Source organism: Globicephala melas, chromosome 8, assembly GCF_963455315.2.
Source record: "Globicephala melas chromosome 8, mGloMel1.2, whole genome shotgun sequence".
NCBI lineage: Eukaryota > Metazoa > Chordata > Mammalia > Artiodactyla > Delphinidae > Globicephala > Globicephala melas.
In genome coordinates this window covers 51,466,876-51,480,386 of record NC_083321.1, presented here as the reverse complement: position 1 = coordinate 51,480,386, position 13,511 = coordinate 51,466,876, and the positions used below count along the sequence as shown (strand labels likewise).

The 13,511-nt window shown below is 35.1% G+C and overlaps 2 protein-coding genes across 4 annotated transcripts in view; one reads left to right on the top strand and one right to left on the bottom strand.

Annotated features, from left to right (window-relative positions):
• PPME1 (protein phosphatase methylesterase 1) overlaps positions 1 to 13,511 on the bottom strand; it is a 73,829-nt gene that overhangs the window by 29,629 nt on the left and 30,689 nt on the right. The window contains exons 2-3 of the mRNA XM_060303683.1: positions 10,099 to 10,192; positions 9,295 to 9,387 (exon numbers count right to left, since the gene is read on the bottom strand). Of these exons, the coding sequence (XP_060159666.1) occupies positions 9,295 to 9,387; positions 10,099 to 10,192 (187 nt within the window). The remainder of the gene's footprint in view (positions 1 to 9,294; positions 9,388 to 10,098; positions 10,193 to 13,511) is intronic.
• The window catches only part of P4HA3 (prolyl 4-hydroxylase subunit alpha 3), a 129,730-nt gene that overhangs the window by 91,147 nt on the left and 25,072 nt on the right, over positions 1 to 13,511 (top strand). The window contains exon 14 of one of the 3 annotated variants that reach the window (XM_060303678.1): positions 1,437 to 1,785. The exons of 1 other annotated variant lie outside the window; for it this stretch is intronic. In XM_060303678.1, coding sequence (XP_060159661.1) covers positions 1,437 to 1,607 — 171 coding nt within the window. In that variant the 3' untranslated portion in view covers positions 1,608 to 1,785. Of the gene's footprint in view, positions 1 to 1,436; positions 1,786 to 13,511 lie in introns of those variants that run through there. One more of the 3 variants, XM_060303681.1, reaches the window with a different exon arrangement.

Genomic DNA, 13,511 nt, shown 5'->3' with positions numbered 1-13,511 from the left:
TTACTTATGATTTTCATCCATACTCACTGGTTATCTTTTCCCTAATCTGGAAGGGAAATTCTCTAGATAAGGACCATGAGTCAGTTTATATCTAGGCTCAGAATATCACACAAATGTGACACTCAGATCATGAAATAACCTTGAAAGCAGCCCAAGTCATGAAATCTACCAAAGATTCACTTAAGACAGAGCAGGAATACACATAAGTTTGTACCAGTTAAACAAAAATATATTGAAAAAGAGATCATAATATCATGAGGAAGTATAATTTCAGAGGTTTAAACAAGCCTGAAATAATTGAGGATCTTCTTCCTCAAATGAACTAGTTTCTTTGACAATAATATATCACAATTGGTGTAAATGTCATCAACACTTTTTTAACTTTTAAGAATAAGATAGGAAAACTATCTAGGCTAACTCTTACATTTTATGAATGAGGAAACTGAAGTCAAGAGAAAGGAAATTATTTGCTCAGGGTCATGCAACTAGTAACAAAAATAAGACCAGAATCAAGGTAAGATACTAACATAACAGTCAATGTATACCATAAAACAAATCAGAGCTCTTAAATCACATTTTCCCCTCATTTTATTTTTAACTGATTAAAACATATTTTGAATATATTCACATTATAAAAATGTTGAAAATTTAGAAAATTAATAAGAGAGGAGAAAAAACTCCTCTGATTTGCCATCCATATGTCATCTCTTTGGATATTTCCTATGATCATTTTCCTCAGCTCTGTCAAAATATTATTGATTTATAACATATGTAAGTTTAAGGTGTTCAATGGGATAATTTGATATATGTGTATAATGCAAAATGGTTACCACAATAATCTCCATCCCCTCACATAATTACCATTTGTGTGTGTGTGTGTGGGGGGGGACACAACATTTAAGATCTACTCTCTTAACAACTTTCAAGTATTAATACTGTATAATTAATTACAGTCACCATCCTGTACATTAGATCCCCAGAACTAATTCATCTTATAGCTGGGAGTTTGTACCCTTTCACCGACATCTCCCCATTTCCCCCACCTCCCAGCCCTTGACAACCACCATTCTAATCTCTATTTCATGAATTCAGCATTTTTAGATTCCACGTAGACATTTTAGATTCCACAATAACATTATTTGTCTTTCTCTATCTTATTTCACCTAGCATAATGCCCTCAAGGTCCTCCATGTTATTGCAAAAGGCAGGATTCCCTTTTTCATGGCTGAATATTCCTGTGTGTGTGTGTGTGTGTGTGTGTGTGTGTGTGTGTGTGTGTGTGTGTGTGTGTGTGTGTGTGTGTGTGACATTTTCTTTATCCATTCATCCACTGATTGATGCTTAGGTTGTTTCCATGTTGTGGTTATTGCAAATGACATTGCTGTGAACATGGAGGTGCAGCTATCTCTTCAAGATCATTTTTTCATTTCTTGCAGATATACAGAAGTGGAATTGCTGGATCTTACAGGAGTACTATTTTTAATTTTTTGAAGAAACTCCATACTGTTTTCCATAGTTTGGCTATACCAATTTACATTCCCATCAACAGTGCAGAAGGGTTCCTTTTTCTCTACAGGCTCATCAACACTTGTTTCTTGCCTTTTTAATAGCCATTTTAATAGGTGTGAGGTGATATCTCATTGTGGTTTTGATTTGCATTTTCCTGATGATTAGTGATAGCAACCATCTTTTCATGCACCTGGTTGCCATTTGTATGTCTTCTTTGGAAAAATGTCTATTCAAGTCTTTTGTCCACTTTTAAATTGGATTGGTTTTTTTTGCTATTGAATTGTATGAGTCCCTTATATATTTTGGATATTAATCCCTTATCAGATAAATGGTCTGCAAATATTTTCTCCCATTCTGTAGGCTGCATTTTTATTTTGCTGACTTTTTTTTCTTTTTTTTTTTTTCTGTGCAGAAGTTTTTTAGTTTGATGTAGTCCCAACTTGTTTATTATTGCTTTTGTTCCTTGCACTTTTGGTGCCATATCCAAAAATCACTGCCACAGGGCTTTCTCCTTGTTTTCTTTCAGTAGTTTTATAGGTTCAGGTCTTACATTTAAGTTTTTAATCCATTTCAAAGTAATTTTTGTGAGTGATGTAAGATAGGGGTCTAATTTCATTCTTCTGCATGGAGTTATTCAGTTTTCCCAACACCATTTATTTTAGAGATTATCTTTTCCTCATTGAGTCTTCTTGGATCCCTTGTCAATTATTAGTTGATTGTATATGTGTGGGTTTATTCCTGAGGTTTCAATTCTGTTCCATTGGCCTATGTTTCTATTTTCATGCCAGTACAATATTATTTTGACTACTATAACTTTGTAATAAAGTTTGAGATCAGGAATTGTGTTGTCTCTAGCTTTCTTCTTTCTCAGGATTGCTTTGGCTATCTGGGGTCTTTTGTTGTTCCACAGAAATTTTAGGATTGTTTTTTCTATTTCTGTGAAAAATGTCATTGGAATTTTGAAGGGGATTGCATTGAATCTGTAGATGGCTTTGTGTAGTAGACATTTTAACAATATTAATTCTCATGATCCATGAACATGGGCTATCTGTTTGTGTCTTCTTCAATTTCTTTCATCAATGTCTTATAATTTTCAATGTACAGATCTTTCACCTCCTTGGTTAAATTTATTCCTAAGCATTTTATTTTCTGATGCTATTGTAAATGGGATTGTTTTCTTTATTTCTTTTCCAGATAATTCATTGTTAGTGTATTTAATCATATTTTAAAAATCACCTAGAAAATCAAGTCTGTTTCTACTTCCAATACTCTAATGAATATCTTTAAAGAGAACAAAGGACTAAAATTCTAATATACTTTGCTATTTGCTCCTGAAAGCTAATTTACAGGAGTTATTTAATGCATTATGGTGGTACTAAAGCTTTAAATGCCAAAAACAAATCTGTATTTTGGAAATAAAATTAAGTGGCAAAGATAGTGTCAAATTTGCCTGATTGCTGTACTTTAAAAAAAGAAAGGTAAAACTAGGTCCACAAAACAGCAACGAAATATTCATTTGAAGGCAGTAAATGTCAATTCCAATTTTAAATTGAAAGCAAGAATTCAAAATCTTATGTGTCTGTCAGAAAACACTGACAATAATACTAAAAACAGATTTTTCACTCACTTATTTAACAAATCTAAAGTGCATCTGCTAAAAGTCTGGCACCAATTGAGTAATGGGGTTACAGTACGAAAAAGACAGTCAATGTTCCTGCTCCCATGACGTTTACATTCTAGTTTGGTGGAGGAAGACTAGTAATCAATGACTGAGCAAAGTAAATTCAGAAAGTAATACATTTTATAGATAATAAAAAATTGTGAGAGCATGTCTATGCCTCTAGATCTCACTTCAAATAGTACAACTCTGCCACTTCTGGAATGGTTGAGTAAAAAGCAGCTATTTAAGAACTAGACTTATCCAACCATTTTCTCAATAGAAGTTGTGGTGTTAGTAATAACAGCAACAACAGTAGAATGTAATTTTTATTAAATCTTACTATGTATCAGGCACCAATCTAATTACTTCAAATGAATTATCTAACTTTCTCCTCACAACTCTTTTATTTAGATACAATTTTCATCATGTTACAAGTGAGAACATTTTACACAGAGGTTTGGTAACTTGCCCAGGGACAAACAGCTAATAAGTGGTGAGGCCAAAATTAAAGTCTGAACAGCCTGATTCCAGGTGGTTCACAACCCTGGCTGCGTAACAGAATCACATAAGGAGCTTCAGGAAATACTGCTACCCAGGTACTAACCCACCAGAAATTCTGATTTAAGTGATCTGGGTAGGGGTCCAGGATATCAACGCATTTTAGAGTTCCCCAAGTGATTCTAATGTACAAAGTTTAGCCTAGCTCTAGAGTAGAGAATAAGAGTCAAGACTGGAAGTTAGATCTGGGTATTCTGTACCACTTTATTATCTCACTAAATTATCTCCCTGAGAAGTAGGCTGGGAAAATATTAGCCCAAATTTTGTTGCTGACAAAACAGGTTCTGAGAGGTATTGGTGAAGGTGTGGAGAAATAGGTATCCTCACAGACACATAAAATCCTCAAACTTTATAATGCTGGCTAATCTGATAAGTGAAAAGTGGTATTCTTTTATTTTAGTTTATATTTTACTCATTAATAGTAAGGTAGAGATATGGGGATATATGTATAACTGATTCACTTTGTTATAAAGCAGAAACTAACACACCATAGTAAAGCAATTATACTCCAATAAAAACGTTAAAAAAAATAGTAAGGTAGACCCATTTTTATAAGTTTATCAGTTATTTATATTTCCTCTTCTGTGAACTACCACTTCGTATCTCTTGCTCATTTCTCTACCGGATTATCTTTTTCTTACTGCTTTTTGGGAGTGTTTTTTTTTTTTTTTTAATGTTTATTTATTTGGCTGTGTGGAGTCTTTGTTGCGGCGCGCAGGCTCTTCATTGCGACTCACGGGCTTCTCTCTAGTTGTGGCAGACAGGCTCCAGAGCACGCGGGCACAGTAGTTGCAGCGTGTGGGCTCCAGAGCACGTGGACTTGTGGGCTCTCTAGTTGTGGCACGCGAGCTCTAGAGCACACAGGCTTAGTTGCCCCACAGCGTGTGGGATCTTAGTTCCCCGACCAGGGATCAAACCCGTGTCGCCCGCATTGGAAGGCGGATTCTTAACCACTGGACCATCAGGGAAGTCCCGGTAGTTTTTTTTAATATAATGAAACTGTTAACCCTTTGTTATTCATATTGCATGTATTTCAAATACTTTTTACCTAGCACATAGCTTGTGTTTTAATTTTAAGATATCTTGTCTAGGAGTTTTCATTTTGGCAAAGTTGAATTTATCAACCTTTCTTTTATGGCTTTTTCTTCTTCTGGCTGCTCCAAGGTCATATATGAATATTCTTACAGTTTGTTTTTTAAATTCAGTAGTTTAATCCATTTGGGTTTTTTTATATTAACTTATTTTTAAACATGGGCCTATTTCTTGATTCTTTCTGCCAATAACCATACTATTGATAGAGTTTTAGAATATGTTCTGATATATGAGAGGGCAAGTCCCTTCCCTCTTGCTCTTTTTCAAAATTATCTCAGCAATCACTGGGCATTTATTCTGTGTGAATTTTAGAGTCTCATGAAAAATCCCATTGAGATTTAGGGGAGTTAGATTCATACAGGAACATGATTTATTTCTCTATTCAGGTTTTCCTTTATTTCTTCTGTACTGTTTCCTCCATAAATGTCTTATAAGTTAAAACAAGTAAGACTTATTCCCAGTTATTTTATAGTTTTGTCACTTTTATGGATAGAATAATTTTTCCTCTTATATTTCCAAATCCAGTAACTGCTAATATTTAGGAAAAGTAGATTTTTTTATATTTACTTTGTAAACTATGGCTTCACTAGTAGTTTGCCAGTTGATTTTCTTTGGTTTTCTAGAGAGACAGTATTTACAAGTAATGACAGTTCTCACTCTTTTCAAAACTTTAAAACTCATTTTTCCTTCTTGTTTTATTGTTTGGCTAGAAGCTCCAGTATACTGTTGAAAATAGCACCCCTATCTTGTCTCTGACTTTAAAAGTGTCTCTTTTACCACTAGGTATATTTATGTAATTTTCTGGTATATAAACTTAATAAAGTTAAGAAAGTTTTTCATCTATTCCTAATTGCCAAGAGTTTTCAACATACTGGGTGTTGTACTTGATCAAGTCCTTTTTTCGTATCACATGAGGCGAGAGATTAATTACACTGATAGATTTTCTAATGCTGGACCATTCTCACATTCCTGGGATAAAACCTAGTTGGTCAATGTATTACTATTTTACTACACTACTGGAGTCAATCTGCTGTTATTTTATTTAGGATTTTGCATCTATTTTATAACCGAAATTGGCTCACAGTTTTCTTGCAGTCTTTGCCTGGTTTTGGTATTAGACTGATGTTACCTTCACAAATGAATTGGGTAACTTAAAACAGTACTACTCTAAGTAGTACTTTTATGTGGTGAAAAATTTTAATTAAACTTTCTCCTCGGGAAAAGAAACTAACACTCCATAAGATATCAAATACTTAGAATTAATAAGAGACAGCCTGTTAACTAGTCTCGCTGTCTCCATCTATGTCTCCTGCCCAACCCATCATCTATACTAGCATCCTGATTATTCTAAAGCTCTTCAATGACTTCCCATTGACTAAAACAGCGATACTCAATTACACAAGTAGGTAGATGTGTATCATAATGCTCAGTTTCCCAGAACTTTACAATCTCGGTGTGTTTGCAATTGTTTCATGCAAATCAGACTTTCTATACCCCTTCTCTAATTCTGACATGCCTAAAATACGTTTATGGACAGGAGAAGTTTTGTGTTTAAAAATAGCTCCCTCTATTACCCTGAACTAAAGGATAGGGGTGAATTCCCTAGCCAGGCATACAAGGCCCTCCCATAATTTTGTTCCTGTGATCTCTCTAGTCACCTCTTTCCCTGCTCCCTACCATTATACTTTATACTCGAGCTACTTATAACTTCCAAAACATACTTCACTGTTACACTCTTCACTGCCTTTGTACTCATCTCTCCTTGAAATGCCTCTCTACTAATCTAATTTCTACTCAGTCTTTAAAGCCCAGATGTCCCTTCTCTTATGAAACTTTCTTTAATCTCCCCCCTCAACCATCATCAGAGTTAATAATTCCCTCCTCTGTTACTTTTGTATCTTGTACATAGATGCTATAAACTCATCTAACAACTGAGTGCTTTTTTAAAAAAAATATTTATTTATTTGGCTGTGTCGGGTCTTAGTTGTGGCATGCTGGCTCCAGAGTGCGTGGGCTTAGTTGTCCTGTGGCATGTGCGATCTCAGTTCCCTGACCAGGGATCTAACCTGCATCCCCTGCATTGGAAGGCGGATTCTTAACCACTGGACCACCAGGGCCGTCCTGACAACTGAGTGCTTGAGTCAAGCACTTTATTAAGAACCTCATAACTTTTGTTCAGTCTCATAACCACTCTATTATAACTAGGTAATATTATATCCATTTTACAAATTAAGAAACTAAAGCATGATAGATTAAGTTGTGTTGAGATTCAAATCCCAGTCTGAGATAAAAGCTTCTTAAAATTTTTGCTGTATTATCTATATATATATATGTTATCTCCATTTTTCCTATTTTCCCCATTACACTTAAAACATCATATAAAAACAAGAGGGGCTTCCCTGGTGGCGCAGTGGTTGGGAGTCCGCCTGCCAATGCAGGGGACATGGGTTCGTGCCCCGGTCCGGGAGGATCCCGCGTGCCGTGGAGCGGCTGAGCCCGTGGGCCATGGCCGCTGGGCCTGCGCGTCCGGAGCCTGTTGCTCCTCAATGGGAGAGGCCACAGCAGTAGGACGCCCGTGTACCGCAAAAAAAAAACAACAAGAGGATACATTTAATTCTCCAATGTATCTATAGCACCTAGCATAATGCCTGGCACAAAGTAGTGGTTTAAGTATTTGCTGATTGGCTGATCTTATTAAAGAGTGAACTCTCATTTCTCTGTCCTTAGTAACCCAGCACAAAACCTGAAATACAGAATACATTCATAAATATTTGCTAACATGAACTGAATTAACTGGGAAAAGAAACAGGAATCAGCAGATACTACAGATCCAATTCTCGGCTTCAATCAGTTCATACTTGGTTGGTCCCAGGTCCTTCAGAGGTACCAAAACTGAAAAGGACTGAAGGCTGATTTTCACTACTTTTTAAGTGTTTACTATTGACACTATAGTTGCTACATTAGGAACAGGCACATGTTGCTGTTACTTGTTCACTCAAAAAACATTCCTTGAGTATACAATATGTTCCCAGAATAAATAAACTCTGGTCTTTGCCTCCAAAAAAACTCACAATCTAGTTGAGGGATGTAAATGACTAAAGCCATGCTACTAAGGACTTGAAGTGTGGCTAGTCCAAACTGAGATGTGTTATAAGTATAAAATACACACTGGATTTCAAAGACAGTATAAAAAATAATGTGAAATATCTCAACAGTAATTTTTATATTGATTATCTGTTGAAATTATAATATTTGGGGTACAATGGGTAAAATAAAATATATATTAAAAATTATTTCACATGTTTCTTTTTACCTATTTAATGTCCCTACTAGGAAATTTAAAATTACATGTGTGGCTCACATTATATTTCTACCGGATAACACAGGTCTAGAGACATGAAAGAGTCTAGCACTTACAGGCAAATCATACAGCTACATTCCACAGTAAGAGAAAGGAAGTAGCAAACAAGACAAGGGCCAAATCATTCAATAATTTAATAATGGTTAAGTAAGTGCCTATGTGTCAAAAACTGTTTCAGGAATTTGGGAAACAAAAGAAGTAAGACATTATCCCTGTTCTCAAGGAATTAATGGTCTAATAGAAGACATGAGAAAGCACCTTTATATTTAATTCCAATAATCCTGCTGCCAGGAATGAAATGATATATTCAGGGCCCTCCTCAACTCCACAGCTATCTGGCTCCAGGTATATAGTGCTGCATTCTCACTTGCTCCCACTTTCTGTCCTTCAGACTCACTAGTGGTAAGTAGAAGACATATGTATATCTGCTTGATACACACAAGAAGAGATGACAATTTCATTTTAGATAGGAATGTTGCCAGTATCTTCTTCAACAGTATCTCCCCTTATATATGGGCTACCCTACCCCAGAGTCAAGAATATTGGGAAGATCTACAACTGGCAGTACTCACATAGACACATATTCCGTACTCTAGACCAGGGTATCATCAACCAAATATTACTTCCTAGTAGCTCACTAGTACCATTAAAATATAAACATTATTTAAAAAAGAAGGAACACTTTCCAAATATATATGGGGCATTTCGATGTGTTAAGTACTATAGCAGGCTCTATTAGGGAGACAAAGGACAGACATTATCTCTACCGAAGCACCCAAAAAGACTGTCTGCTTATCCATTACTTAAATCACTGAGACACAGTCCCCAACTTTGGAGAATTCCATCCCCCTCATCCCAGTGCAATATATATAGAACATTTTATAAACTGAAGAATTCATGTGCTAAAGCTCACTCCAGTTAAAATCCTCTAGTTTAAAGAACACATGATTTTGGCCTATGATGATAAATGTTTGAAATCGACTTACATCCCTAACCATCTTATATGAAGCTAAGTGAATGAGCACAGAAGAAAGTTAGGCTAGTCAAATTCATCCCCAAGCAAATAATGATTGTGCTAACTAACATTAACTTCCACTATCAACTGCTTACTTACCGTGAACACAGCCCAAGAAAGGGCAGAGTGGCCTCCTCCATGCAGAAGAAGTAGGACTGGACCCTCTGAGCCACTCTTGTAAACTCGAAAAGTGTATGAATAGTTAAAGATAACATATCTAAGCTTTTGCTCACTGAAGTTTTTGATTACTTAGTCATAATGACTGGATCAGAAAACTCAGTCAGGACCAAGCTATAAGCAAAGCTGCAGACTTCCAAACCTAAGAGGCACTTAAGTAGAAGTTTCTGAGACACCAAACCTGTTTTTGAGGCATGGAGCCAGTATGACCACGTTCTTTTTCCCACTTTTTTTTTTAATTATTATTTTTTATTTTGACTGTACCACACGGCTTGTGGGATCTTAGTTCCCTGACCAGGGACTGAACCCAGGCCCTCCGCAGTCAAAAGGCTGAGCCTAACCACTGGACTGCCAGGGAATGCCCACCACCACTTTTTCAATGGGAAAAAAACTATTCCCTTTGCCCTAATGAGGATACAGTCCCTGGTTTCTAGACGCTAAACCAGTTCAACTCACTTGACTCATTAAACCTTCCCCTCAAAACCTGGGCCCTCAAAAGATATATCAGTTTCAAGAATTTAATTCTTAATCCCTTCCCCATGCATGAGACAATTATAGCCAAATAAGATATTGGCACAGTCTTACAAGAAATATTCCATGTTGTACAAGGAACAGGTAGAGAATGAAAATGAAATAAACAGCGAGAAGAACATTTTAGAAACTACACAAATCTTCTTAGACAATGTTATAAGCCTACTAAAGAATAAGGCATTTTACAAAGGATATATCCTTGCCAGTTTCATTCTCTACTTCTACATCTTCCATGGATTCAAAGTACTGACTCCACGGAACAGGAGAAAAGTCCCGCTTTCTTCCAGGGCTAAGGGGAAAAAAAGAGAGAGATTTCAAGTAAAAATTAGTTATGCATGAAAAGGTAAAATCTTCATCAACAAATATTAAACGTAAATCTGAAATGAAAATAACAAGATATTTTCTCGTAAAGATATGAAGAGTTTTCATACACAAAGTATTACATTAAACTGTTTTAAAAAGCTCATATATGTATAAAATTTTAGGATTTTAGGAAATTCATCAGTATGTTTTTTTTCGTTAGTATGTTTTAATCACAAATATATTGTGTGTATATACACACAACAAAACCTGCTAGTTCTCTCACCTTGTTCTTGGCTATAGGCTCATTCCTATCCTCTCAATCCACTTTAATATTGTTCCTGCTACATTAATTTTTGGTCACTATTGCTTCTTCATACCTTTAATCCTTCACATTTTTTCATGCTTCTTTGTCATTTCCCAACCAATCAATATACAAGCTTCACAGAAGGCAAACTGTCCGTATCAATACCTTGAATTTCTGGGCATTTATCTGAAGAGAAGCTCACACAGAAGTGAAATGACTTATCTATTCAATGTAGCATTGCTTGTAATAGAGAAAAATTGGAAATAACCTAAATATCAACAGGTGACTAATTAAAATAAATTTTGGTACACAGAGAAATAATATTTCGTTGTAAAAAGAAGGAAGCGATTATATATTGATAAAATTCCTTATCTATGGATAAGATACACTGTTAAGTAAGCAAAGAAACAAACATGATGCACCTACTACCATTTGGGTAAAAATGAGAAATATGCATAAATGTAATTGCTTATATATATTTAGAATATCTCTGAATGAATACTGATGTAACACTGATGGTAACCTGGGAGGGGAACTATGACTGGGAGGTGAGAGGGACAATTTTCATTGTACATCCCTTTCTATGTTTTGACCTTTGAACCATGTATTATTTTAAATTATTGTTATTTTAAATTATTATATTAAACTATTTTGAAACAAAACAAAAATAATTGATAAATATCTGTTTACAACCTAAGGCTTCAACCTTGGATGGAACACAAGAAAGAAACCCCAAGTCTTCCTCTATTTCCACACAGATTCTTTCCAGTAATGTAGGAAATTTAGCATTCCATCAGCAGCAAAACATTAACTCCTGCCTGACAACTTCTTGTATATGCTATGGGACCGAATTGAGAATATGCACAAAGCATAATACAAAGCTACTTTTAAAAACTTAAGTTAATACAAAAGTACTCTAGGTTGACTATAATACTGGAAAGCATTATAGTGGGGCAGCTGGGCAGTAAGGAATGTATTCTCTCAACAGTCAAGTATTTATTGAATATCTACCTTCTACTAGGCATTGAAACAGGTTAGTAGGTCTCAATCCATGTAACAATAAAATCACCTGGGGAGCTTTTAAAAATACTGATGTTTGGATCTCACCTCTAGAAATTGATTTAAATGGTCTGGGATGTGGCCTAGGTACTGATAATTTTTAAAGTTCCCCAAGTTGAGAGACAGATGCTAGAAATACAAAGGTAGAATATATGATTTGGAGTGAGAGAGGAGTTCAAATTCCTCACAGTTCATACCATTGCCCTATAATTCCTAACACTTGCAGTATGGACTTGGGCAATTTCAAATTATCTAAATTCTTTCTGCCTTGGATTATAATGACTAAGTAAAATAAGATATCCTTTAAAATAATCTAATACATCTGGCATTTGGTAGTTGCTCAGTAAATCGGTAAACCTATCTTCTGATAGAAAAAGTCCCTCTGTGGAAGTAAACTACAACTTTAGCCTAGACCTATTTTTTGGTTTACTGGTTGCACTTGAATTCCTACTGCAAAACTAAAAGCAGACCTATTTTTTTTTCAGTCAGTTATTTATTTATTTTTATTGAAGTATAGTTGATTTACAATATTATATTAGTTTCAGGTGTACAGCATAATGATTCAGAATTTTTGTAGATTATACTTCATTATAAGTTATTACAAAATAATGGCCATAATTCCCTGTGCTATACAATATATCCTTGTTGCTTACCTATTTTATACACAGTAGTTTGTATCTGTTAATCCCATACGCCTGATTTGTCCCTCCCCCTTCCTGCTCCCCTTTGGTAACCACTAGTTTGTTTTCTATATCTGTGAGTCTGTTTCTATTTTGCACATACATTCATTTGTATTATTTTTTAGATTCCATATATAAGTGATACCATACAGTATTTGTCTTTGTCTGACATTTCACTAAGCATAATATTCTCTAGGTTCATCCACATTGCTACAAATGGCAGAATTTCATTCTAAAAGCAGAACTCTTAATTCTACTTATCAGTCACTCACAAACTCATCTATGCATATACTAAAATTTGAGTACATATAACAATCATAACATAGCATGCCAAACCTATTATAATAGATTCTAAGAATCCATGCATGAAATTTTGATGTCTAGAGCTAGGATATCGTAGTAATAGTACCTAACATTTACTGTACGCAACAGTGAGTCACTGTGCCAATTTACAGGCATGATTCTATTTAATTCTGACAAAACTTTGAGTTGTTTTTATCGCCATTTCTCAGATTAAAAAACAGATTTAGAGATACAAAGCAACTTGCCAAAGGTTCTACAACTACTAAGTAGCACTGACTGGACGCAAATCCAGTTCCATCACTCTTCAAAGTCTCTGTTCTTTCCTCCAATGCTACATTAATTCTCAGATTTTTTTTGTCTCTCACTCTCTCATTTATAATTCTGAAAAGTAATAAGGCTTTATGTAGGGCATATTATCAGAGGTTTCCTTTTCAGAGTCTAAATATGACTGATTTTGCCAAGGCCACAGAAACTTTCCAAGTTGGCCAGGCACTAGTTAAAGAAAAATTACTTCCTACCATCAGAAATCATTCCTAGGAAAACAGCCTCCACTTCTAATCTTCATTTAAAAAATAGATTTTCAGGGACTACCCAACTTATACAACATATGAGTAATTCCCATTTAGTTAAAAAGCCAATAATCTATACCTCAAAATGTTGCTCCTACTCCCACAGAGATCTTTCTGGCATACTCCTAACATCTGCATTTGAACACATAATTGTTTATATACTCCATGACTTCAGGAAATTTTGCACAAGGTTAGATAAGAAGTAGAATATGAATCTTTATATTCTAGTCAGAAAGAATACTCTGTATTTTAGAGTTGAAGTTTTGGTTCTTTTAAAAAATAGTTTCTTATTCTTTTATGCCTAGCTACTTTATGGTCATTACAGCCTGTGTAGGCTCTTTTTAGTTATAATTTTTTATTTTATTATTTACTTATTTATTTAGCCGCGCC